The 24,606-nt window shown below is 35.1% G+C and overlaps 1 protein-coding gene across 2 annotated transcripts; it reads right to left on the minus strand.

Annotated features, from left to right (window-relative positions):
- Nucleotides 1–7,483: 7,483 nt before the first annotated feature.
- On the minus strand, nt 7,484–23,296 carry LOC140011179 (CBS domain-containing protein CBSCBSPB3-like). Of its 2 annotated transcripts, none has more exons than XM_072059788.1 (14): nt 22,878–23,296; nt 21,831–21,999; nt 21,373–21,505; nt 20,507–20,677; nt 18,602–18,680; nt 18,388–18,501; nt 18,201–18,267; nt 14,964–15,069; nt 14,837–14,895; nt 13,889–13,995; nt 13,673–13,809; nt 12,737–12,819; nt 12,560–12,649; nt 7,484–7,967 (listed from the first exon to the last, which is right to left on the minus strand). In XM_072059788.1, exons 1-14 carry the CDS (start codon nt 23,051–23,053, stop codon nt 7,791–7,793), a joined length of 1,668 nt encoding a protein of 555 aa, XP_071915889.1. In that variant the 5' UTR covers nt 23,054–23,296; the 3' UTR covers nt 7,484–7,790. The 2 variants fall into 2 exon arrangements, with proteins under 2 accessions (XP_071915889.1, XP_071915890.1); XM_072059789.1 differs by lacking the exon at nt 7,484–7,967 and adding an exon at nt 10,289–10,324 and having other exon boundaries at nt 22,878–23,292.
- Nucleotides 23,297–24,606: the final 1,310 nt, after the last annotated feature.

The following is a 24,606-nucleotide window of genomic DNA, read 5'->3' on the forward strand; positions in this document are numbered from 1 at the left end:
TGTGTGGTTCATACAAATAGTACATTTATATACATTCCTTTCTTTTTCGTATTTTGATATATAGAAGATTAGATGATTGTTTAATAGTACCAAAGTTTGATTCTATTACATTATTGACTATTTTGTGGACCTATACGGAAAAGTAACAAATATATTCTATTATGGAAAACTTATTAAAATATTGACCAAAAAAAATCAAAAATTAGAAAAATATTGCTGATAAACCGAGCATATTCTATGTATACACCTAACTCCCAGAACACTCTCTGTTGGCCAGACTCTTTGAGGATCGCATAAACTAGCCCAGTCTATCTCAATTCACATCGCCAACAGCCTTTTAGCTATTGGTCATCGTCAAGACTTTAAAGTTTTGGTGGTATAGGTGAGAGGTCAATCCTTGCCTCCCACCTTGTCATCTAATTGTAATTGTCATTTTCAAGTGATTTCCTTCAACGGGATTCTCCGTCGGTTAGACTTCCTCTCCCCTTAAACCAGGCTAGAATAGGTTATACAAATACTATCGTTACGATAAAAAATAAAAAAGATTCACATCAAATAGGCTCGCGGCGTCTATGAGTAACGACGAGCAGCAATTTTTAAGTAAGTAACCTCTAGGCCAATATAGTTAAGTATTGAAATTATGTCATTAATTTATAACTTATATGTTAAGATAGCATTCAAATTATTAAGTATTGAAATTATATAATTAATTTATAATTTATAGGTTAAGATAGCATTTAAATTATGCTATTAATTTACATGTACTCTATTTTGTTTTGTTATGTAGTCATATTATTTTCAATAAATAATTAAATTGTATAATATGTTATATTAAATTAATGTAATCCTAACATGTGATTTGATTTGTTTAATAGTGATTAAAGTTAAATTAATCATATGGTAACATATAATTTTTTAGTTCAAGATTTTAAAAGTAAATGAATGTAATATTAAGCTTTTTATGGGTACTTTCTAGAAATAGGTTGAATTAAATTTAGCTTGTGATTTAATTTATATTGTTCAATATAAAATTAATCTAGGATACGTTTCATAATTTATGATATTAAATTAGTAAATATATGCCATGCCATGTGTTTTGTTATATCTTTTTAAGTTATAATTAATGTAATTCTTTTTATTTGTAATGTGATGCACTCATGTGATTAGTTAGTGAATAAGTTATTTGGCAAAACTATAGGCAATCATTATAATTATTATGACTAAGTACATTAATGGATGGGTTTTTTTTGTATTATATACAATTTAATTGGATGATATTTATTACATTAGGTGGAAAATTTCAAGCTAAAATTTCTTGGTGATTCAATTATATCGAAGACAACATAATCATCATGGTTATCACATAATTTGTCACACTATCCTCTTATTCATTTATTGACTTCGTAACACCAATTCTTTTTACTTGTAATAGCTATGGGCATGGGAACAATTTCCTACTATTTGTCTAGGAGTAATGGTTCCTCTAGAGCCCAATGACTACCCCAGAGGAGGGAGATGGGCGACATAACGTATGCATGAAAACACTCCTCAACATTGCCTTTCCTATTATTGAGATCAAGCATTATTTCAGTTTCATCCGCCTGAATGTTGACAACATTGCGAATGGATCAAGCATTATTTCAGTTTCATCCGCCTGAATGTTGACAACTTTAAATTATGCAATTCATCTATGGCTAACTTGTTTGTTGTTACCATAGTTCATCTGGGAGCCACACACCGAGTACGTAATATCATCTCTACCATAGTATTCCAAGCGAGGCCAGCATATATGGAGGGTTAGGGTCCCGCTGATGTTCTGGCTCATTGTTGAGTTCCATCTGCCTGATCAAATCATGCGTCAGTTAAAGCTACAGCAGCCTATTTCATAGGATGCTGGCACGGATATAGGGGGTCTGCATCAACTTGGCCTAGCTGGTTATCCTGGACAAGATTGGGGTGAGTTTCATGCGGATGGGTAGATTACTGGAATGATCGCATTAGAGTTGTAGTTCTTGAAGATCCTATGGATACATTCAAGCTTTTCGACTTGAATCTGAGCTGGTATCATTATCGTACCGTTATATACATTACACCTCTGATTCCTCGTGATCCGCCCTGTAACAGGTACCAAGGGGATGTAGTCCAGTTTCAATATTTAGTTTGTTTTCCTGTGAACTTTTGCATTAGTTTCATGCTATCATAATTGTTATTATAAGGATTAATCTTATATACATTATCAACGTATACACTATCACCGTTAAATATATAATATACATATAAAATTTAAACTTAAAATTCAAATTTTGCTCATAACACGCCCCTAACTAAGCAGCCAATGCCCCTCATGGGTGTAGACGTCACAAGCAGGGCACACACCCACGTGATGATGACGGAGGCACACCAGTTCAGTAGGACACTTAGGCTTACCCTCAAATGGATTAGACACAGCTAGCACACAGAGTATGCCATGATCCAACCCAACTTATGGGTACACTTTATATATATATATATATATATATTTGTTGCAATGATAATTTGTATAACCTAACTTAATATAAGGGAAGGGGGAGCCTAACTGACGGAAAACCTGTCGAAAGAAACCACTTGAAAGTGGCGGCCACAATTAAGTAACAAATATATATAGTGGGAGGTTAAGGGTTCAACCCTTGACCTCCCGCCAAGTCTTGGTGGTTATCATTATCAATAGGGCTGTCAACGGGTTGGGTCCGGATCGAAATTAATAAATCTGGACTTGAACCCGTCATACTATACCAGTTCCGGATTCGGCCCGAATGCCCGACAGGTTTTCTACTCTTTTTTTCTCGGAATTGGATTCGGGTTGAGCCTATATAAAAAAAAGAGCTCGTCAAAAGCCTGTTTTTGCAACAACACCTGTCTTTGGTGTGTTTGACTATTTGGATAATAGTCAGATAAGTAAATTTGAGATATTATATTAATAAATATATTTTTTTTAAATTATTAATCAATTTATATCCGAATTCGAGTCGGATACGGGTCAGAATATCACATTCAGTATCCAACCCATTTTTCGTTTGATAAAACGGATCTGGATCCGATCCGAGTCCAAACGCGGACCGTTGACAGGCCTAGTTACCTGGACTCGGACCATTGACAGGCCTAGTTACCTATAAGGCTGTTGGGTTATAGGTACATTATATATGTCAAGTCCCATTTCAGCATTTGGGTACACTGTCACTTCCTCTTCTTCAGGTGTAACTTATGCCAGTTTTTACTCAGGAGATGATAACCTACTCTCCATATTTGGCAGTGGTTCGCAGAGTGGGTCACCTGCATTAGATTGTCCAAACTACTCTATTCCCAATTATCCTCCATCTGTTCCCATTCTACAATAGCCTTTGTCTACTTGGGGCCAATACTATATAGCAGTGAGACTGCAATATCGACTGATGAAGATGATATGCCTAACAATGATGCAAGCGACGATGATTCGGCTCCAGTCCAGATTCCTGGAGTGTCGGAAAGGCTTGAGGGGCAACGGCTTCAACTACCATGCCTTTCATGCCAACAAAGGAAGACTAAGAGATTTGCTATTCCATAACACCTCACGATAAGGGCAAAGGACATAGACATTGATAATTACTTCATTATATCCTTACTTTAGTAAATTAGTTTGTTATCTTTATGGCATATCTAATTTAATAAACTATATACTTATGTTTTACTACTACTTTTTTTTATTTAGTATAATTACATCTACAATGCTTACAAAAAAAAATTTATTTTACAATTAAACTACTATTTTATTTCTTATACACAACTCTAATTTAAATTAGATACTCATCATATTTACTTAAACTTGATAATTAAAGCTGTAGAACTAAAACAATTTAAAATTAAGTATTAAAACAAATAACAAAATTAGTTGCATAATTTAAACTACACATTTTCCATAACTTTAGATAGTTAAATTTGTTAAATAATTAGTTGCAAAAGGTATTAAAAAATATAACATAAAAGTAACAAAAAATAAATATATTCAGCTGCAAGACACGACAAATGAAAAAAAAAATTAAAAAGCCCGCCATGTGTTAGGGACATGGCGGGCTTTATTTATTAGTTGGTCCCTACCAATTTGCAAATAAAGCCCATAGTGTGTCTGACATAGGGGTGCAAACGATCGAGCTCGATATTGATCGAGTTCGAGCTGGTCGAGTCAAAGTTGAGCTCGAAGCTCCGAGTTTGAGTCTATACATATATATATATATATTTATTTTAATAGTAAAATTACATAAATATCCTTAATATTTTATTATTTATTAAGAAAAAATATTATTTTATTTATTTTTTCGAGCTCGAGCTTCAAAATTGTCAGCTCGTCGAGTTCGAACTCGAGTTCGAGTTTGATAAAATTAAGTTAAGACTCGATTCGATAAGGCCAAAACTCGACTCAACTCTGCTCGTTTGCAGCCCTCTCTGACACAAGGCGGCCTCCTTTTTTTAAAGAAAATTTAAAACTAAGAAATTAGCTGCATAGATAAAGAAATGCTCGGCTTTTCAGCAACATTTTTCAGGCTTTTTTGGCAATATTTCAAGAAATTTGCCGTACAATGTACATAAGATTTGAAAACATGTTATATGTGTGTGTGCACGCGCGCATTATATATATATATACTCCCTCCATCCCATAAAATTTATCATTTTTGGGAGAACATGCAATTTATATATAGTGATATTAGTAGGAAAAAGAATTTTTATTGTTTTTTTATATCCTTAGTGATGGTCCATCTTTTATTTGTTATATTGGAAATTGTAGAAAATAAGTGGTGGGCCATTTGAAGGGTAAAGATAAAAAATTTTATTCAAAAAAATTAGTTAACTTCTCTAAGATGACAATTAATTTGAGACCAGAAAAAATCTAATGTTTTTAAACTCGGACCGGACCAATCGGTCTGACCGGTGGAATTGGGAACCAGCCAAACATCCGGTCCGAACCTTTTCAAAAACCTGCCTAACAAAAATTCGGTCGAAACTCAGGTTCAACCAGAAACCTATTAAACCGGTCAGAACTAGGTTTTCCATTTTTTTCTTTTTTGAGTTGAACTTCCTGAATTATATTGAAGAAAAAATATAAATCAAGCTTAATTGATCTATCAAGCAAGATCTACTACAGATCTAACATCAAAATTCAAAAGTCAAAAGAAAAAGTAAGAAAGAGAGAGGGAGAATAGAAAGGAAAAAAAAAAGTTGATTTAAACTTTGAATCAAAAACTTGAAAAACATGAGAGAAAACAATACAAATAATAAGATGATATGATATTTTCTTCTAGTAATGGAAGAAAAAAAGAAAAAGATTAAAAGCAAAAAATAGATTGATAAAAAAGAGACCCAGAAGAGAAATGAAAAGACAGAGAAAGATGAAATTCATTGGAAAAACAGCAACTCTTTAATGTTTTTAGAGCAAAGTGTGATCCTACTCCTATGAACCTACTCCAAAGGCTCATCCAAGCCAACCTTTGCCAGTTTCACTATTTGGTATGCCATTTCCTCAATAATGCTTTTGCTGCTGCTCACCCGAGGACAAAGAGGCCGAGAGATGGTATTGCAACGGCCTGGAGCTCTATTTCTTTCTTTTGTGGAAAACAATGCTAGGGTTAACGAAGTGAATGTTTAATAAACTTTTCCATTATTCTGTTTTGACCCCTAAATAAACAACTATAATTGCTCCAATAAGTTTTTCTAGATTTTCAATTGTAGCTTTAATTTCTTTACTTCTTCAAATAGGTCTTACAAATTTAGTTCTAAGCTTATCAATTTATAGTTACAGCTGCTAAACATTAAATTTGAGTTAGGTTCAAAGGGTGTTGAATTAATATAGATTATATAAAATTATTATATATTTATGACATCATGATAACATCACCCGGTTCTTAGATAGATTCGATTCCGATCAAACTCATTGACCCCTGACCCCTAAGTTCGGCCGAGTCACTGCCCGGTCTGAGTTTCAAAACATTGAAAAAAGTGACAAACATGACAAATTTTATGAGACGGAGGGAGTATATATATATATATATGTGTGTGTGTGTGTGTGTTTAGTAGAAAAGACAGAATTTGGTGAATAAGTGGTGGACCACATGAAGGGTAAAGATAAAATTTTATTAAAAAAGGTGAGTTGACTTCTTTAAGATGATAATTAATCTGGAACAAGAAAATGCGACAAACATGACAAATTTTATGGGACGAAGGGAGTGTATATATATATATATATAACATATTTGTATATGTGTGTGTATATATATCTCTATGTGTGTATGTTTAGTGGCAAGGACAAAGAATTCGGTATTAGTAAATGTAAACATCCACTTTTACCTTTTTTTTTGATATTTTAAGTTGATTCATTTGATCTTGATTTTTCATAGTATAGGATAATGTAAAATATTCTTTTAATCTTATACAGTTATCCATTGTATTGACTTAAAAGCTGTAAATTAAAGGTTTCATAGAAAACAACAAAGTTTCACAGCATATTTGAAAAAAGCATTTAGTAAGAACTAAGTTGGGTTTTATTCATCTTTATTAAGGAAAAGTCCGGTTAAGTACGGAGTTATCAAGCAGTGAGAAGTCAGGCACCAAAAAAGGTCGATTGCTACAACAATTAGAATTTTTGGTGGAAAGTGGGGACTTGGAGCATGGAGAAGGCTATTGCCGCCAGGTCACGCAATCGTATTCTTGAAAAGAAAGTTGGAGGAAAGGTTGTAGTTTTGGTGCTCTCTGTGAGAGATTATCACTCAAAGGAAAAAGAGACAATTAATTCAATATAAGTTAACTCAATTGGTAAACACCGATAACTTTTAAAAAAAAAGTCATGTGTTCGAATTCTATTTCTGCTACCAATGTGAAAACGTGAATGATTTATAAAAAACCCTGTAAGTAATATATGATTCTGAAAACATGTCCTGACTCGTGATAATGACCAGAACCTAACCCACTCTTTAACTTTTTCTTAAAAAAGAAAAATGAAAAGAACATGTAGACGACACAAATGAACACGTAGACGACACAATCGCGCAGTTCCTTGTTCGAATGGAAGGAATGAGACTAGGATTAGAGGATGTTTCATCACCCACGTTAATTATTCCAGTTGCTCAAACAACGTAAAAAGCCAGTATAACAGATAAAAACACAAACGCCGCGTGCCCCATTCACCACGTGTCCTGTGCATTTTCAGAATTTTTTCAACCAATGTTCACACAAAATTCAAATAAGAAGATCTGAGCCATGAATTATTCTCAACAATTGTCAAACTCATAGCAGAGGTTGGTGATGTCAGTGAGGTCGGGAGGAGTGGCCCATTTTTTCTTTCTTTTTTCAGTTGTTTCTTAATACATAATCCCCAAATCAAATGGATCAAGAGAATGGAAGTACTGTAACCTTTCCTGTAAAATTGTGAAATATGATCAAAGGAGAAAAACAGAAGCGAAAAATCGGTGCTTGATGCAAATGCTCCAACAAAGTGAACTGGGGAACAGATCCCATCACCTGTAAACTCGTTTCTTTGGGAGTTTTACAAAACTTTTTATTACAAGAAGATCAAAACAGCCTCCATTGGGCCATACCACTGTCATTCCTTTGTGCTCTTTTTGCTGAATAACTATTACCTATTCACACGAGTTGTTCACCCATACATTCGGTTTGACATTTAAAAACTACAGTGACTAGACAAGGGTTAATTTTCCATTAACAGTTCTAAAGGTACGTTTTGTTAATAGACAGATTAATCTAAAATATTTGGCTCCTTTTCATATCAATCACGTGTTTGCACGCTTTAGGTAGACCACCACACCTACACTGGTCAGAACAGCTGCTCCTGCAAAAATCCCCATCCCAAGAGAGAAAAATCCAGATTTTTCAGCAGTGGCCATACTAATCTCTGGTTCGGACTTACTTTGGCATGTATCTGAGTCGTCTAGGTGTAGTCTCAAGACCTGAAAATGAAAATCCAGTGAGGATTTGGACAAAGTACTTAAATGTTAGACAATAAGAGACAAGTATGACGACTTTTCTTCCCTAGCCATGATATTTGTCAAAACATAATCATCAGCTACCAGTGGTAAAATTAGATTTAGATCAACGTAATATGCAGAAATAACAGAGTATCCGCATGTTTGTGTAAAATATTAAACTTCATTGCACCATGCTGATGAGGAAAATTGATCATCCATGTTCCCCCAGCTTGAATATAGCAATGGGTTCCAATCAGAAATATTTCCAGTATCATGTCTTCAGATGAATCTTTTCCATGGTTGGTTAATTTAAAGAACAAACTGATAATATAAGTGGTGATAACCAGATGTTTCACAAGAAACCTGCAAAAATTTTAACAGTCCTGCGATGTTATCTGGAGTATTTTCAGAGTAATTCCTGTTTTCCATGTAAATGAACGTCCATCTCAAAGTATGACTAGCTCAGTGACCTATAAACATGCAAGTACATCTGCATGCATAAATGCAAAGTTCCAGGATTCAAGTCAATGTTGGTAATGTGTCCAAGAAAGATTAGGTTGTTTTCGTTGCATGTTCATGATCAACATCAGATTTTTGTGATAATAGTCAAGAAAGGATAAGATGATAAGGGTTATTGGTTTAAAAATATTAACTATGTGGCTTTAAAAACATTTGTCTGAGAGACTTGGGAAATAATAGAGCCTGAAAAGGTCCCAAAACTGTACATTCCATTTCTTTTTTCAATTTTTTTACCCCCCCAGTGTTTCAGCTGGGAATGCTCGTGATAATGGCGGATATGAAATACTAGCACTTTCTTGGGGATAATATCAAAATGGCTAAATTAGATAGTATCATACAGTGAGCACTTCAAAAGCTAACTTTCTCAATTGGAGCCCTCCATCCATGAACTCACTCCATTCGGAATTTGAATATACACGAGTTTTCTGGATCCATACCCACAAAACAAATCAAGAAAGGCATACGTGTATTATTGTCTTTTGACTTTATCACTCATACCTTTCTGTTTCTTGTAGATCATGACAATCTTCTGATTCTATTCTTCCCTCTTCCACAGAGAGAGAGAGAGAGAGAGAGAGAGAGAGAGCCATAACAACTCCCAACAAATCCCAACGAGACGCTTCTGGCCCATCTCTTCCTCCCAGAAAAATTAGAAGCGAGGGAAGCACTCGCTTAAGCACAAAGCGAGGGGAAGCACAAGCCCATTGCTTTTTTTTTTTCCCCTCCTTTTTCTGTTAGAAGAACACGAGCAGAATAAAACACAGGCAAAGTGCAAAATGAGGTACAGTTTTTGGTTTTTTGGGCTTTTCATGTTTGATATCTCATAATTTTTTTGACTGTTGGATCTCTTTAGTTTTATTTTTTGATCTCACATGAATAGTTCTATTAATATGTACTAGAAATCTGGTAATTAGGGTCTCAAACAAAGTACATGATTATCCTAATCAAGCACATAATTACCCTTATTTTCTGTTTGCTCAATAAACACTCCAACTCAAGCTCAACAAAGTTGATGGTTATTTTCAGAACATCTCTCTTCCACATGGGATCTCTCTTAAAGCTATAGTTTCCCTAAACTCTTGTACTTCCTTGGAATAACTAACAATTATCCAGTGCATATAATACTGCTGTAGAATAAGAACCATATGCCAGTACATAACACTGCGCTTGACCTTTCAAAAGCATGCACTTCAATTTGCATAGCATCTAATCAAAGGTGTAAAGCCCACTAGAGTGCAAGCAGCCTTCCAGAGCTTAAGCATAAAGCGCAAAAAACAAAGGACATACTTTTCAAGCAAAGCGAACTCCTATAGAAATCACATCTTACTCTTGATTGTTCTACAATTAGAGATATATCATTCTTAACATTTTCAAAAGATAATAAAAGCGTATATACTATCCTCTCACCTGTGGCCAATTATAGCTTTCATTGAATGGCAGGTTCCTTGATTTAAAAAAAAAATAATATATTCATCAGATTCAAAATCACAACAATTTCATCTACTGCCATCAATTTTCCCTCCACATGCAGTTGACCACTGATTACTTTTTGTAAGAATGGGCAATTATTCCTTTATTTCAGCCAGAGAAGTCTTCACAAGTGTTTCTAGCTTGATTTTATGTTTCCTGGGGTCTCATCGAACCAAAGTGTGAGAGAAATGTCCAGGGATGAAAAGTCCCACATCGATATCCCCAAACATTGGTCCACTAATTGCTAATTTAAGATAGTTATCCAGAGTGTCTTGCACTTCTGTCTGCCCTTCAATTCGTCATACATCTTTCCCTTTTGCCCATCAGTTTGTCTTTATCTCTCTCAACCCCTTGATAACATAAATGATGTGGGAGCACGTTAGAACTTGGATTTTGTTGTTGTTTAGCATATTGTTAGTTATGCTTTGTTGCCAAATGGCTGCATAAAGCCAAAGAAAGCTTTATAGAAGCTTTAGGTAACAGTTGATATTAAAAACTACTAAATACAGTACCTAAAATGGGTCCTTATAAGGGCTTCAAATACATTATTGCCCTGAAGTAAGAAAAGACCAAAAAGCCCTTAACGAGGCACATGGGTAGCACATTTGCAACATCTACACAAATAGGTCCATCTAAGGTTCTGAAAAAATTAGTTCCATGCCTACCACAAGAATTGCAAATCAGCCCCGCCTTTAAGGTGTCTAACTTGTATGCATTTTAAGGATTTGATGAAGACTCTTAGAATAGGTAATTTTTCTATAAGTAGATCCTTGTATTCATTTCAAAGATTTGATGAAGACTCTTCAACCAGAACAATTGGTTTGGTTCCGCATCTCCAGAAAGGGCCAAGAGAGGAGATCGAGGATAATTAGACGTGAAAGAAGTACAAACCAAAACAAAGGACAGCTCTATGAAACGTTCTTGGTTAAGTGGTGGTCAACAAGCTAATTGCTGAAAGCACAGAGATTTAAGTGGTGGTCAACAAGCTAATTGCTGAAACGTTCTTGGTTAAGTGGTAAATTGAAGACCATCAATCCTAACATGCATGCCAAGTTCATTGAGGCTTTCTCATGGGACTCAGAACCCTTTCCCACCAAAGGAAATGATGCAGGAGTATATTAGAACTTAGAATTTGTTGTTGTGTAGCATGTTGGTAGTTATGCTTTGTTGCCAACTGTGATAATAGTTTTATAAATTGTTTTTATAGCTCGTACAATGTGCTAGGCATGTCCCTCATTAAGGGTATTTTCGTCTTTGTCACTTTAGGACAAGAATGTGTTTGGAGCCCTAAGCAACTATTTTAGGTACTCAACAACCTTTTTTTTGCATCAACTATTACCTAAAGTTTGTTGGTTTCATACAGCCAGAAGCTTTTCTCCTTCAACAATTGTGATTTCACATCATCAATTCTAGTGAAGTGCTGCTAACAAAATTTCTCTTACTTTTCCGCACCAATTTATTTTGTGCTGTCTAAAGGCATGTCATGGCTACAGTCTTAGAGACTATAAACTGAATAGTTAAAAGGCGTAAAGCGGAGTATAACCCTTGGGATCTTCCGGACTTAAGCAGAAATGACAAAGCAACGCGCACACTCTTTTAGGGCAAAGCTCGTGATACACTAGCATATAATTCTTAGTTGTTCTACAAAATTACAAGTAAGCAAGCAAGAAAGTAAGCAAGAAAGTAGATAAAATTAAGCTTCAGGAGGGGGCAAGAAAAAGATGCAAGAAGAAGAATGCAGTAATCCTAGACACGAGAAGGGAAAAAAAGGAAGAGGAACATAATTGGGATGTCAAAAGAGCAAGAGATAGAAAGTACGAGAGAAGTGGACCTGTTGTTGAAAATAACCATCAAGCTTCTCAGCTTGAGCTGGAGTTCTGACTGAGGGAACAGAAGATAAAATGAAACGCATCTCTTTGGGCACTTTGCATGTGTTTTTTTTTAAGTTTTTTTTTGTTTTTAGTTCACTTGCTTTGAACAGAAAAAAGCAACAGGCTTGTTCTTCTCGTACTCTTAAGAGACCTCTCCACTGGTTTTTAACTAATATGATAGCCGAAACATATCAACAGCTATACACCTTTATAACTATCAACAGTAACTATTCAGTTTAAGTATGTTTCACTCATTATCCGTATCATGTGGTTTTCCAGATTTGAGTGGGCAAAGGAAGCTTTTGTCCCATTCTCTTGCCTCTTGATCTTTAGCTTTATTTTCTCTTTCTTCATGCAAATAAATTTCCCATTTTAAGAAACTTGGAATATGCTTTACATTGCATCTTATTATAGTATAAATCAGGAAAAAGGGATTTCTCTCTTTTTTTTTGGTAAGCAGGATATCCAATCTCCCTGCACAGACCATTTTTATGATCATTATTAGGGAGATAAAGTATGAACCACAGCAAGGTATGACTCACAAAAGGTGAGCTGCCTCAGCTTAGATTAGTAGGTTTATAGCCATGCTTCCTAGTTCTCCTAAAAGGGGATGGTTGAATATCTCTACACCCTACTTCAGGTAGATTTCAGCACTAATCCATAAATTTTCAACAATGGTATCAACGTACATGCAACAAAAGAGCAATCACACACCTTTAGTCCGGCTGATCTGGCATGGCTAACAGCAGCAATAAGATCAGTATCAGCTGTTAGGAGAACTTTGTCACCCTCATCATCCTCGTACTGTTATCAGCATAAGGAACTTTAAGACTATAAATATTCTACATCAAAAGAAAAATCCAATCAAATATGTTCTCTCTTCCAACTGACCAAGAGTTGAGGTCGATTTTGATCATCAGCTGCTCCAATCCTCTGCATAACTGCAGAAACAAGCTCACCCAAATTCTCTGTGCCTGAAAGAAAGGATATAGGACCCACCCAAAAAAAAAAAAAAGAAAAACCACTCCAATTCAGTCCCTGAAAAGGATGGACATATAAAAAAGGCATGTAAAGCATTTCTAGTTTCTAACACAGTTCCAAAAATAGATTTTCACCCAAAAAAACAAAAAAAAACTTTACAACTGAGTTGCTTTGCAACACGAATACAATCTGACATTTCAGATGGCTCAGCAAAAGCAAAATTATAACCATTAGAACCACAAACAAACAGTGGAGGTCTGCTCAGCTTACTAAAAGCAACCCCTCTCAAGCATTCAAGAACAGGAACATAAACAGCAAGAGGCTGGCAATTCCATTTCGTAGAACCACTAACCCCAATCTCCCCAAATTTTTCTCCAAGTACAGATAGTTGGAAGCTGATCTAATCCACCAGAAACCAGATGGCCTTCACAAGATTCTATCTTTTGCAAAACTGCCTCTTCTATAAATCATAGAAAACTTCACCAGGTACCAACTAAAAGTACTCTCATGAATGGAGGGAAAGTTCAGCTGAACTAGATATCGCTTGACAAAATAGTGTTTCCAGCTGAATGTGTAATTTCTCATAACTTTTTCTTCAATTTATCCTGTCATTAACTAAAATTTATCTCAAGAGTATGTTTATTAATACACTCGAAAAGGAAAAACGGAAATAAGGACGATTCCTAGCAAAATAATGACATAAACAAAATGTACATTATAATTATGCAAGTCAAGTGAATATTTCACATGGAAACTATATAACTTTCACCAAGATAAATTCTCATAAACAGAGGAAAGAAACATACAATGGCAGCCAAATAGTCTCGTTATCAGAAGAACACTAACCAAAATTGAATCTGTGTACACGACCCTTTAAGTCCTCAAATTTGAAGGCAAATGAATTCCCAAGACCAAGACATGGATATGGAGATTTCCCATTTTCTGTCCCATCAGACGTATTCAATGCAGACATAGACAGCTCACTGCATCCAAAATTTTAGAGCAATTAGCAAATATAACTTAGAGTACCAAAAAGAGATATTTTATAAAACAAAAGTATACCTTTGAGTGTCATAATCATCTGGAGGCTCCATATTTAGTGCTGAATCCCAAAACTTTTGCATCACAGTGGTCGCTACATCATTGACAGATTCAGAACCACTTTCAACCTTGAAAACCAGAAAAACCTACAATCTCAGTACCCTTTGCCAGTCCAACAGAATCCAGACAAAATGACGTATTTACATATTCCAAATAGCTCTATTTTATTTTAATTTGCATTTAGATGCTTCTCTTCAAAATCAGAATGAACACAAGGGACAAGGGTTTACACTTCGTAATATGGAAGAAACACTGTTCCTCCATAGATCTAAACACATTACCCAGCAGATATATATGTTTGTTTGATGATCTTTTCTTCTTCATTTCGAAGATGTTCATTAGCTTGAATCAATGCTTCTTACATGAAGTGCAGTCCACATGTCAAGCACTCATATTTGATGGGATCCTTCAAAGAGCTTTTGGATGAAAATAGATAGCCACAACACTCAAAAGATCAATGGGTTTCAGAAGAGAAAATCCAGGAGCATAAGTGACCTTTTTGAGCAGTAGAAGAATGATAGGGACAAACCAACTTTTGTGTGATTACAATATACAGTGAAGCCATCTTGAACCTCTGTTTGACACTAAAAACAATCTAAAATTTAGGGCATTTTATTTGAAATGGAGAGCATAAAAATGATATGATCTTGAACATGCTGTCTCTGGCCCAGCCCACCAAAGTTGCATTCCCCTCTTTGCTCATCACAGCCGTATTTGGACCCCTTGTTATATTTTATTATTCATCCGAATATAACATAGAAACAAAACATTAGAATACCTGACATTCATGTAAAAACCAAGTTGAAGTACAGAAAAAATATTTCAAATAAGAAACAAAACCAAGCCTCCTATATTGCAACACAAGCAGCAAGCTTAAAGAAACAAGCTCAGAATTGAACATGACTTTACCATGGATATAGCCGCATGAGTTATCTGTAAAACATCTACACAGGCAATAACATGTCCATCTGCCAAAAGGTCACCATTGAGCATAAAATTCTAAAGTTCAATAACCAATAAAGCAATCAAAGCTCACCTCTGTCTACTACAGGAAGATGTAAAAACTTTCCATCGTGCATTAGATGCAAAGCTTCAAGAATGGTTGTATCTAGTGTAGCACACTCAGGATTTGGTGTCATCACCTTCAGAGGAAAAGTTTAGATGAAGTAAATCTTATGTCACTGCAAAATACTCATTTTGTCTGAAAAAAGACATAAAAATAACACTCAAACAGGTGAGAAATCAGAATTTTAGCATAATATCCAGTCATATAAAACCAGTAAATGAAATAACAAAAGTCAGTGCCAACTAGCAAATCAAAGATGATATAATCGCAAGTCAATAGTCACAACCAAAAGGTCGAGTTTCATTGCTACCCAACTTCCCAATTTCCATTACTTATCCCTCTTAAATAGTCTCTCCAAGACAATCTAGACTTTTAGATCCTATAAGCTGGTAACGGCGCAAACACTGATCTTTATGCGTTTGGCGTTCCCATAGTAGCTACTTTACCCCCTAAACAAAGCTCAGATATGGAATAAAATGGTACTAATTGCAAGTCAATGGTGACAAGATCAAGTATGCACCAGCTATAATGCTTACAGAAAACACAAAAACCTGTTTCGACTAGGCATCAGAATGCAACATCGAAGAAATGTTTGGGAATACTTATAATGTTTAGAATTAGAATGTTTGGAATACTTTTTACATCTCAGAAAATGCTGAAAAGTTAAGGCTCTAATGGATCCAAGTTCCACTCATAAAGTCCAACTAGACTTCACCATTTTAGGTCCTCTTTGGCTGCAGATTCATTAAGTCTACTTTAGGTGTTCAAGTTAACTTCAGCTTCCTGCTAGTGAATTTTGCTTAGCTATGCAGTTTACTCAAGTCCTTGAGAATCCCATTACCTCAAAGTGTTCCTCCTAATAATATCAGTTGTAACACGGTTAGGTTAGGTTTGAAATGAACTCAAACCAAGTGTTGCTAAGTTGAAACTCATAAAAGAATTGCTATTTCTCCCTTCTTTATTCACTCTCCTAAATTCCTAGTGCTGTCATCTTTAAATTGTCATATTCTCAGAGTTTCTACAACTAAGAACCCTAAAATCCTTCCCATCTTATCCAAAATGGCTTCTGGTGCTGCATCACCAGTAGTCCAATAAATTAGTTTCTAAAGCTAATAAAAACCCAATCAAAGACCTTCATGTATTTGTGGTTCCCATGTTTCTGTTTTTTTCCTTACCAATTGAATTTCTCCAGAGCAATCCACCAATTAGTAGATCTAAAAGCAGGTAACATTGCCATAGATATCTACTGTTCTCTATTCCTCCCACACCCAAAGAAAAACAAAGACACATTTCTCCACGACAATCCCTTTCTTGATCGTTCCTATAATCTCCAAATAAAAAGGCACCCACAACACTTGATGCTGAAAGCCAACTAAAATAAGCAATAAATACTTCTCAAACAGAACAGCTAAATAATTGTTAGGGCATTCATTACTTTGCCACTATGATGTTTGGCAATTGGTAAGTTTGACTTGTGTTTTAAAAGGTGGGAGGCACTGAGACATACTCAAGGTTGAGTTCAAGATACACCCACTCTTTCTGTGAAAATGTGATGAAGAGGTGGAGGTGGTGAACATACAGAATTCAAAATCACACTGCATGAAAAAGCTATTCTTTTAATGAATACTGCATTATCCATAACTATGAAACAATTAAAACTAGTTTTAAGATCAAAAAAGGTGTAGTCAGGTTTATTTTTGCATTACTAAAGATGAAGCCAATTCAATGTGGAACATCCCTTTTCCAGTGTTTGGTAAGTTGAGCAGGAATGTAAACCATCTAGGTCCATCCACTCCCCTCGCACCGAAAAAAAAAGGTAAAAATAAGAAAAAAAAAAGAAGAAGTAATATCATTCAATAGAAGCCATGTCAATTTTCATCTACTATATTAGGTTCCATCTTAAATGTAATTCCTTAGGAGTTAGGTCATTAATAATATATTATGCCCCCTCCTCCCACTTCTTTTTTTTTTTTGGTTAAATCAATAAAATAACAAGGCTGGCATCGCACCCTCGTGTACGGGATTTGCCATTCAAAAAAAGGTCATTAACAATAATATATTATGGATGAAGGAGGTCAGTTCAAGGAGATGCAAGTCAGCATGCAGTCTTTGCTCAACTAGTAAAGTGAACCCTATCTAGTAATAGAGAGCACGTCAATCTCAAAGGAGTTATAGGTCTTGAAGCACAAGGCTTAGAAGATTATCTAGTTACACTCTTGTCAAAGCCACGCTCTGTACACAACAAGGAGAAGTAAGTAGAATTATACACCTTCAATTCCAGTTCCAGTCATTCAAACTGTTTGTTTTTGTTTTATTTCCAACATAAATTACTATTACGATGTGCAGCTTGTTATTTGCTTCCCCAGGGTAGCCTTTAACAAAATTAAAAAGAATAAAAGAGAAGTACATGGAAAAAAAAGTTACTTTTCTCGTATACATGTTCCATTAACATATTATATGTCCAATAATCTAACCCTCAAGAAGCAATAATTTATACCCATCTTGTGCCATGCGAAATTTGCATGATTTTGCAAGAAAATGCAATCACTTGGAACTACCAACTATTTAAGTTAACTACCCAACTTCTTTAACACACTTACAAATATCTTGGTTAAACAAAGGGGGGGAAAAAGGAGAGAAAGCAATTTCATTTCTGATTACTTGACGTGTAAAATGCTTTCTCAAAAGACTTGCTCATGTTCAAATGAAGCATAAGATTAATGTCATTTAGAGATGAGGGACTCCAAGATTTTCCTGCAGTCTTCCTTTATCTAATATTAGTTTTTAAATTTTAATTAAAATCTTCCTGTGAAGTAGGCAGAGAAGATTCTAATCTCCACTCCAGGCTAAACACATAACTGCAGCAATACTTCACATGTCTCTTGTGGAAGCTATTGCTGTTTGACTATCCTCAGGAGTGAAATTACTAGGAGTTCTTCAGGTTTCTAAATTCATGAATATTACTATACAAGAGAAACACTGACCACACAAACAATGAAGGAAAAGAGATACAACTGTAAAAAACAATGCAACAAATTCTGAATATAACAGAAGGTAAAGATGAGTCATTTTGAAGCAACAGTTTCACACCAGGTAATTTATAGGGATTAGATTAGTGATCAATTAGGCACCACATGGCCTATGCTTATCTGAAAATGAACTGAGATATAGAATAAAATGAAATATTTGAGTGATAATTGTAAGAACCTTTTCCACCAGAGTCAGCTCAGGAGACAGATTTTGGGCTACAACACGCATAAGCATATCTCTTGAACTGCAGTGCAGTAGTTAAACAAAAATGTAATCGAATGAGCATCAAAGACAGTACTATGAAATAGATATGCCCATCACACAAGCAGAGATACTCAAAATCCTGATAAAGAGAACATCTTACGTTAATATCCCCTGAATTTTGTTGGATGTCATAATAATTATGGAATTTACACGCAATTCTCGCATCCTTTTTGCAGCAACATAAACAGGATCTGATGGTGCTGCTATTGCAACCCTGACATCGTTATAAAACTACACTTAGTTGGCCACAAAATCAGCCTCAAGAAAGCCATATTGCACAACAGACATAGGTCAGAGAGGAAATTTGACTATACTTGGAATTCTCGGACATGATACTTGACAAAGCAGGCTTGAACATGCGCTCCCTAAGCGTTTCTATGAAAGCAGATGGAGCTGGAATAAAAGATACAAGGAAAATGGTGTATGAAGTTACATAATGTGGTGCAAAAGCTGGAAATTGAGTACACAAACGTAAAGCATATCATACGATAAGGATATACAGTGCACCTCTAGCATAATTATCTGAGTTTAACATTTTTAACCATCTTTAATTTGCTACATTCACTTAACATTTTAACATTCTTTAAGATGATAATTACTTTAAAGAACAAAATCTCTTTTTTCAATCTTATTAGAAAACTATTTCACATTAATGCTGACTGCCATGTCCTTTTATGTTTGTAGATATCGGTTTTTTATTTTTATTTTTTGGGGGGGGGGGGGGGGGGTTTGGTTGGGGGACAAATCTAATTTATGACAACATATATTTTCAAATAGATGTCTACCAAAGAGTAGGGAAGATAAATAAGATCGCTGCATGGTTTCTAGATAAAAAACAAAAAGATGCAGTCCACAAAGCTGCAAGAAGAGGGTGGCTTCAAAAATAAAACATTTTTCTTTCCTCTCTTGCTCTTCCACTACCAAAAGCCAAAAGGGTCATAAGGGTAATAACTATGAACTTCAGTTTTAGAAAATAAGGTGCAGTGCAGCAGTGAGTTAGAAGTATGAGCATTTGTAGTACCATCCATCAGCCTCTGAGACAAAGCTCGCAAGTATGCCAGACATCATGTAGCACCAAACTATTAATACCTAGGCAAACTCACTTTCACAACTCTAAAGGTAATACGGCGGGAACAGGAATTGAATTTGGACAGCAGTTAAAAGCTGAAGGAAGTGGGGTTTACTGCTCTAAGTTGGATCATAAAGAGAAAGAGAACAATAAGGAAATCTTAGGGCATGACTCCCAAAACCTTAAGAAATCACACCTAAGGCTAATTTGCTTCATACAATTTCAAGAAAGTTTTAATCTGTCCAATTGTATTTGTTAATAGCTTCAGAAGAAATACAATACTTAATAGACCCTAAAACAATTTTTCTATCCTTTCAGCCATCAAGGTGTACTGCAAAAAAAAAAGACTGATATCATGGTAATGCACTTCAATGAAAAGGGTTTCTACTGGAAGTCTAAGAAAAGACAAAAAATTAAAAAAAGAAAAAAGAAAACCCACTAAATGACCTAAACACATCCAGAAAAGACCAAAATGCCATAGGGTTAGCTTTTCCTTGGAACACTTGTTTGTTGCATCACAACTAAAGTTGCACTAACAGAAGTAGTTTTATTCTTCAATATATTTGAAATGCACTGGATATACAATTAGAAATACCAAAGACATTCAAGACTCATCTTCCCAATAAATGGTATTTCAAGAAATGTAAATAGGAAACAACATAAAACTTCAATTAGGATAAATGGCAAACACAAAAGAAGATACGCAGTAGCATGGACTATTTTACTATATCATATAAACACAGATAGAATACACATCAATAGGACTTTTAAATCAAACTCCAGCAGTCGAGCAACTTCAATTAATTTTCAGAATATTCAGACTGAGTCGCATCAGAATGTTTACTTCTATCCATATACTATGCACATTCTAAATGTACTTGGAAAACCTTATTCACAACGTTGTCATATGCAAGTTTGGAAGGATAACTATTAATAAATACAAAAGAATACTTTTTGTTTCTCTCAACTAACATGTTAAATATTGTCTGACATGGTTTTGAAGCTCTATCCCTAATCCATTAAAATAAAATCTGAACTGCTGAAAAAGACGGTGTTATATTATTCATAAGCCAGATGTTAAGAAGTGTAGAAATGATCCTTTTTCCTGTGTAGTAATTGCATGATGGGTAATCATTAACTTTCAACTAACCAGAAAAATTGTTTCCATATTGTCGTTCCACCCCTTCTACAGCTGCTGCAATTGCACTTCCCTGCTCTGCCGCCTTCTCCATTCTGGATATAGCATCATATAGGCATTTTGTGATGTCCAACAAAGCTATAACTTCCCCATTTTCAACAACAGGAAGGTGTCGAAACTTTCCTGTCAAGGAATTAGAACATAAATGTGGTTTTGAGCTTGAAGCCAGAAACCAAGTTAACCTCTGGAAAAAAAAATTTAAGAAAGGATAAAAGCCATGAACATGGGTCAAACAAAACATTATTGACTGAGCACAAAATGAAAGTTCAAGAACTGTTTCTCCAAATCGTTCAGTAGACAAAGAAGAACTGTTTTATAAACAAATAAAGGGAAGTACTGAACTGCTAATAATTTCACACATATAAATTACTAAAGTAGTCATGTTCTGGTAACAAAGCATAAATCACCAAAAACACACACAACGCAGGAAAAAAGTCCAGACGAGATAAAAGATTGCATCAATACCCTCCAAGAAGTAACGGAGCCTAGAATGTCAAACATAATGATGATATTAGCCCGAGTGGAAGTTCCCATCCCTAAGAGTCATCCACGTAGATTTCTCACGACTGTGGACATTTATAGGATTACACTGTCAAACTCAGAACCATCTTAGTGGCATAATTATCCTGGGACTATTGTCTCCTTCATGCATATTACACACTGTACTTTATCACATCGTCATTCATTTACTCCCTACATCTAACAATATTAACTCCTCTAGAAATCTTCATGCATGAGTAGAGGTGCATAAGAACTCCTCATGCACTCGAACACAGCATTAAGAACAAACAAGACAACCAAAAGCATGAAAATATAACCTTGGACCATCTTCTGAAGAGCATCAATTGCCAACGAATCTGAAGTTACAAAAATTGGGTTCCTCGTCATGACTTTTGAAACTATTGTCTGCTCTGGTCGCAGCTCCTCAGCTACAACTCTAGTCGTAATATCCTAAAAGCAAAAGACAAAAGTTCAAAATTACTTTTAGAGTATAAGTTCTAGATCACTGCCCCTCCCAAAAATTTGCTAACTGGTATGAACGTAGTGACTGTAGTATGACAGTTGCAACTCTTGCTAACATTATGAAATCAAAATTACCAACAAAGTTCTCTCCCTATCCAACCTAAATCTTATTCTTATGCTTCATAAACTAATTTTCTTTATTCAATCTACCACAGATTCACCAAGCCTATATCTAAAATAGCATACATTAAAACAAAGACCACTTGCATTCATGAACATAATTCAGTGGCAACTGCAACTTAACATCAGATACCTTATCAGTGACAATGCCAGAGAGCAGCGCATTAGCATCAGTCAGCAACACAGCATCAACACGCCTAGCAGCCATTCTCCTACATGCATCAGATACAGTTGTCCCCTCAGGAATTGTAAGTGCTTTTGACAACCTCAGCTTTTTCACCGTCCTTTCCCCTCCTCCAGATCTACATCCATCCACAGATACACGCACATTCAATATGGGCATAGCCACTTGGACAACCCACAGACAGAGACATACAGATAACCAAACACTAACCATTTCATGATATTCACATAGTATGTAAGACAAAAATATGCGCGCCCACCAATAATTCAACAGTAAAAAAAATTATATCAGGCAAAATTACTAAAAACAGACATGTTTAATACCTAATACATTAGAAGAGCATAACTATTACCTATTTATTACTGATTAGAGGGGTAAAATTTCTACTGATTATGTCCTAACTGAACACTATTTCATCCACGTCTCACTACATTTATTGCATAATAAGGCACTATACAAGAAGTAGCTCAACGCTATGCCTCCTTTATCAATTACGACCCAAATTTACACACTTTCCTGCGCACCATAATGGTACATTCTGTACTATTTTGTACACTTTTGTGCCATCTTTATCAATTAAGACAACAAGCACGTATTCCTACTAATTGTGTCCTAAGCTTACACTTTTTCATGGACGATATCACTACATCAGTGCACAATAAGGCAGCATACAATAAGGAGCTCAATTACACCTTCTTTTATCAATGAAGACTCCAAGCTCCCCATTTAGCTATTTTTCCCTCTCAAACAACTGCTGAAACTACTTCTTCTACACTTAACACTTCAAACTCTGCAACTTGTCTACCAAAAAAAAGACAAGAAACTGCTTTCAAAAACCAAAACAACAGAACACAAGTAACAACGAACAGACTTGCCTGGTACTATATAACTCCCATTTTGATTATCCAAACAAGACAGTAAACAAAGATTAAACAGGAAAAAAAAAGAATTAACAAACAAAAAACAATATCATAGAGAATATAATTGTTGACATACGAGTGCGCAGGGGAAGTAGGTTTTGTAAGCGACCCACTGTTGCTATTAGAATTAACGTTGACGGAACCATTTTCCGACGAATTCGAGGATTTCCGAAGAGTAGAAGGATTGTTCCGTTTCTGAGCCGAACTATTCCGGCGAGGAACTGGAGGAGGTGGAGCCATTTGACCACTCATTTTGCTCTTTTTCCTTTTTCCTCTTCAATTTAATCTATTCCTCTAATTTTTGTATGGCAATCTTTTCATGGATGAGAACAACTATGCCCTAATTTGAAAAAGATATTGAAAGGGGGAAGGGGTTAGGGCTACTCGATCTCCGAAGGAAATTTTCGTGGAAGCCCTAACCCTCTTTTGCATCTGTGATTTTTTTTTTTTAATCTTTTCTATCGTTCTTTCTCTGTTTATTGTGTTCTCTGGTCGGGGGAATTTCTGGCTGCGGAAATGGGAAGCCGAATCTCAGAAAGTCAAAGAGAGGCGGAGAGAATTTTGAGATTTTTTGAAGATTATTTGAAACTTTTTTTTTTTGGGTTTAATTCCAAAATTCCCCCGTAGAAATGCCTTTTCCTTACTTTGCCCCCTTGAATGTTGAATTGCTTCGGTTGTTGAAAAAAATAGTGTTGAATAGGATCCAGTCGCGTTGCACGGTACTAGGCTTTGTGCCCGCGGCTTCCGCGGATGTCCATTATTGATTGTAGGGATAATTTCAGAAACCTCCCTTGAGGTTTCATGAAATATCACCCAACTCTCCTAAACTTTTCAAAATTTCACTTAACACCCTTGAAATGATAGTAGGGTCATATGCTAATATCAAAGGTGATGAATTGTTAATAATGCCCTCATATTTAAACATTCTAAACTTGTTTTTTTTTCTGTCAATGTCAATGAAATATAAGATTTAATCAATGAAATATTCAACGCATTTAGAGAAAAATAACTGCAATCCCCTTTTTTTGTATTTCACAACTTTATTTATTTATTTATTTGTTCCTATTCATGTAGAATGCAAGAGAAATAAAGTAACCGAAACTTCGAACTACGATTTTTCAACTTTTGAGTTTTTCATAATAAAATTTTCATATTTCACGCTCATAAAAAAGTTGGTCTATTTTGAATAAATTCTCTGTATGATATTGAAGTTGAATTTCATCTATTACTGAGTTTTTTTTGTTCAAACGTATGATTTTTACATGTTAATTGTCTTCAATGCTATGGAGGGTTTTATTTGTAGAATTGGTTTAAAAAATAGTATTTGCTTTTACTGCTTCTCTCTACTATCACAGTGACTATTTGCTGTAACATAAAATCTTATCAATTTTCATCCCCTCACTTTTAAGATAGTTCTAATTTAGTACTTTTTTTTCTTGATATGTAAAATGTTCATTTTTTTATAGCCTAAGGGTATTAAAGGCACTAAAATAATCTCTCTCCTCAAACATGATTTTTTTAATATTAGTTTGGTTAGAAGGGTGACATTGTTACCAAAATGTCAATTTGAAGTGGCTAAGTGAGATTTTGAAGACCTCAAGGGAGCTAAGTGATGTTTCATAAAACCTTAGGGAGGTTTCTGAAATTATCCCTTGATTGTATTAGGGTAATGTAAGGTTTATTTAACAACATATGGTCTGAATGTTGTGTATGATAATGAAGTTGGAATTATGGATTGAGGAGCGATGCATTGGATTGGTTTATTTATAAATATAGTAAAATTGATGTGATCTATATTTTGTTTT

The sequence above is a fragment of the Coffea arabica genome, chromosome 7e (assembly GCF_036785885.1).
Source record: "Coffea arabica cultivar ET-39 chromosome 7e, Coffea Arabica ET-39 HiFi, whole genome shotgun sequence".
Taxonomy (NCBI): Eukaryota; Viridiplantae; Streptophyta; class Magnoliopsida; order Gentianales; family Rubiaceae; genus Coffea; species Coffea arabica.

Coding starts and splice junctions, on each gene's coding strand:
- LOC140011179 (XM_072059788.1), bottom strand. CDS start 23,053: ATGAGTGGTCAAATGGCTCCACCTCCTCCAGTTCCTCGCCGGAATAGT. Junction 18,681..20,506: donor ATATGGAAACAATTTTTCTG/GTTAGTTGAAAG, acceptor CTTTTATTCCAG/CTCCATCTGCTTTCATAGAA. Junction 12,820..13,672: donor TGTACACAGATTCAATTTTG/GTTAGTGTTCTT, acceptor CCTTTCTTTCAG/GCACAGAGAATTTGGGTGAG.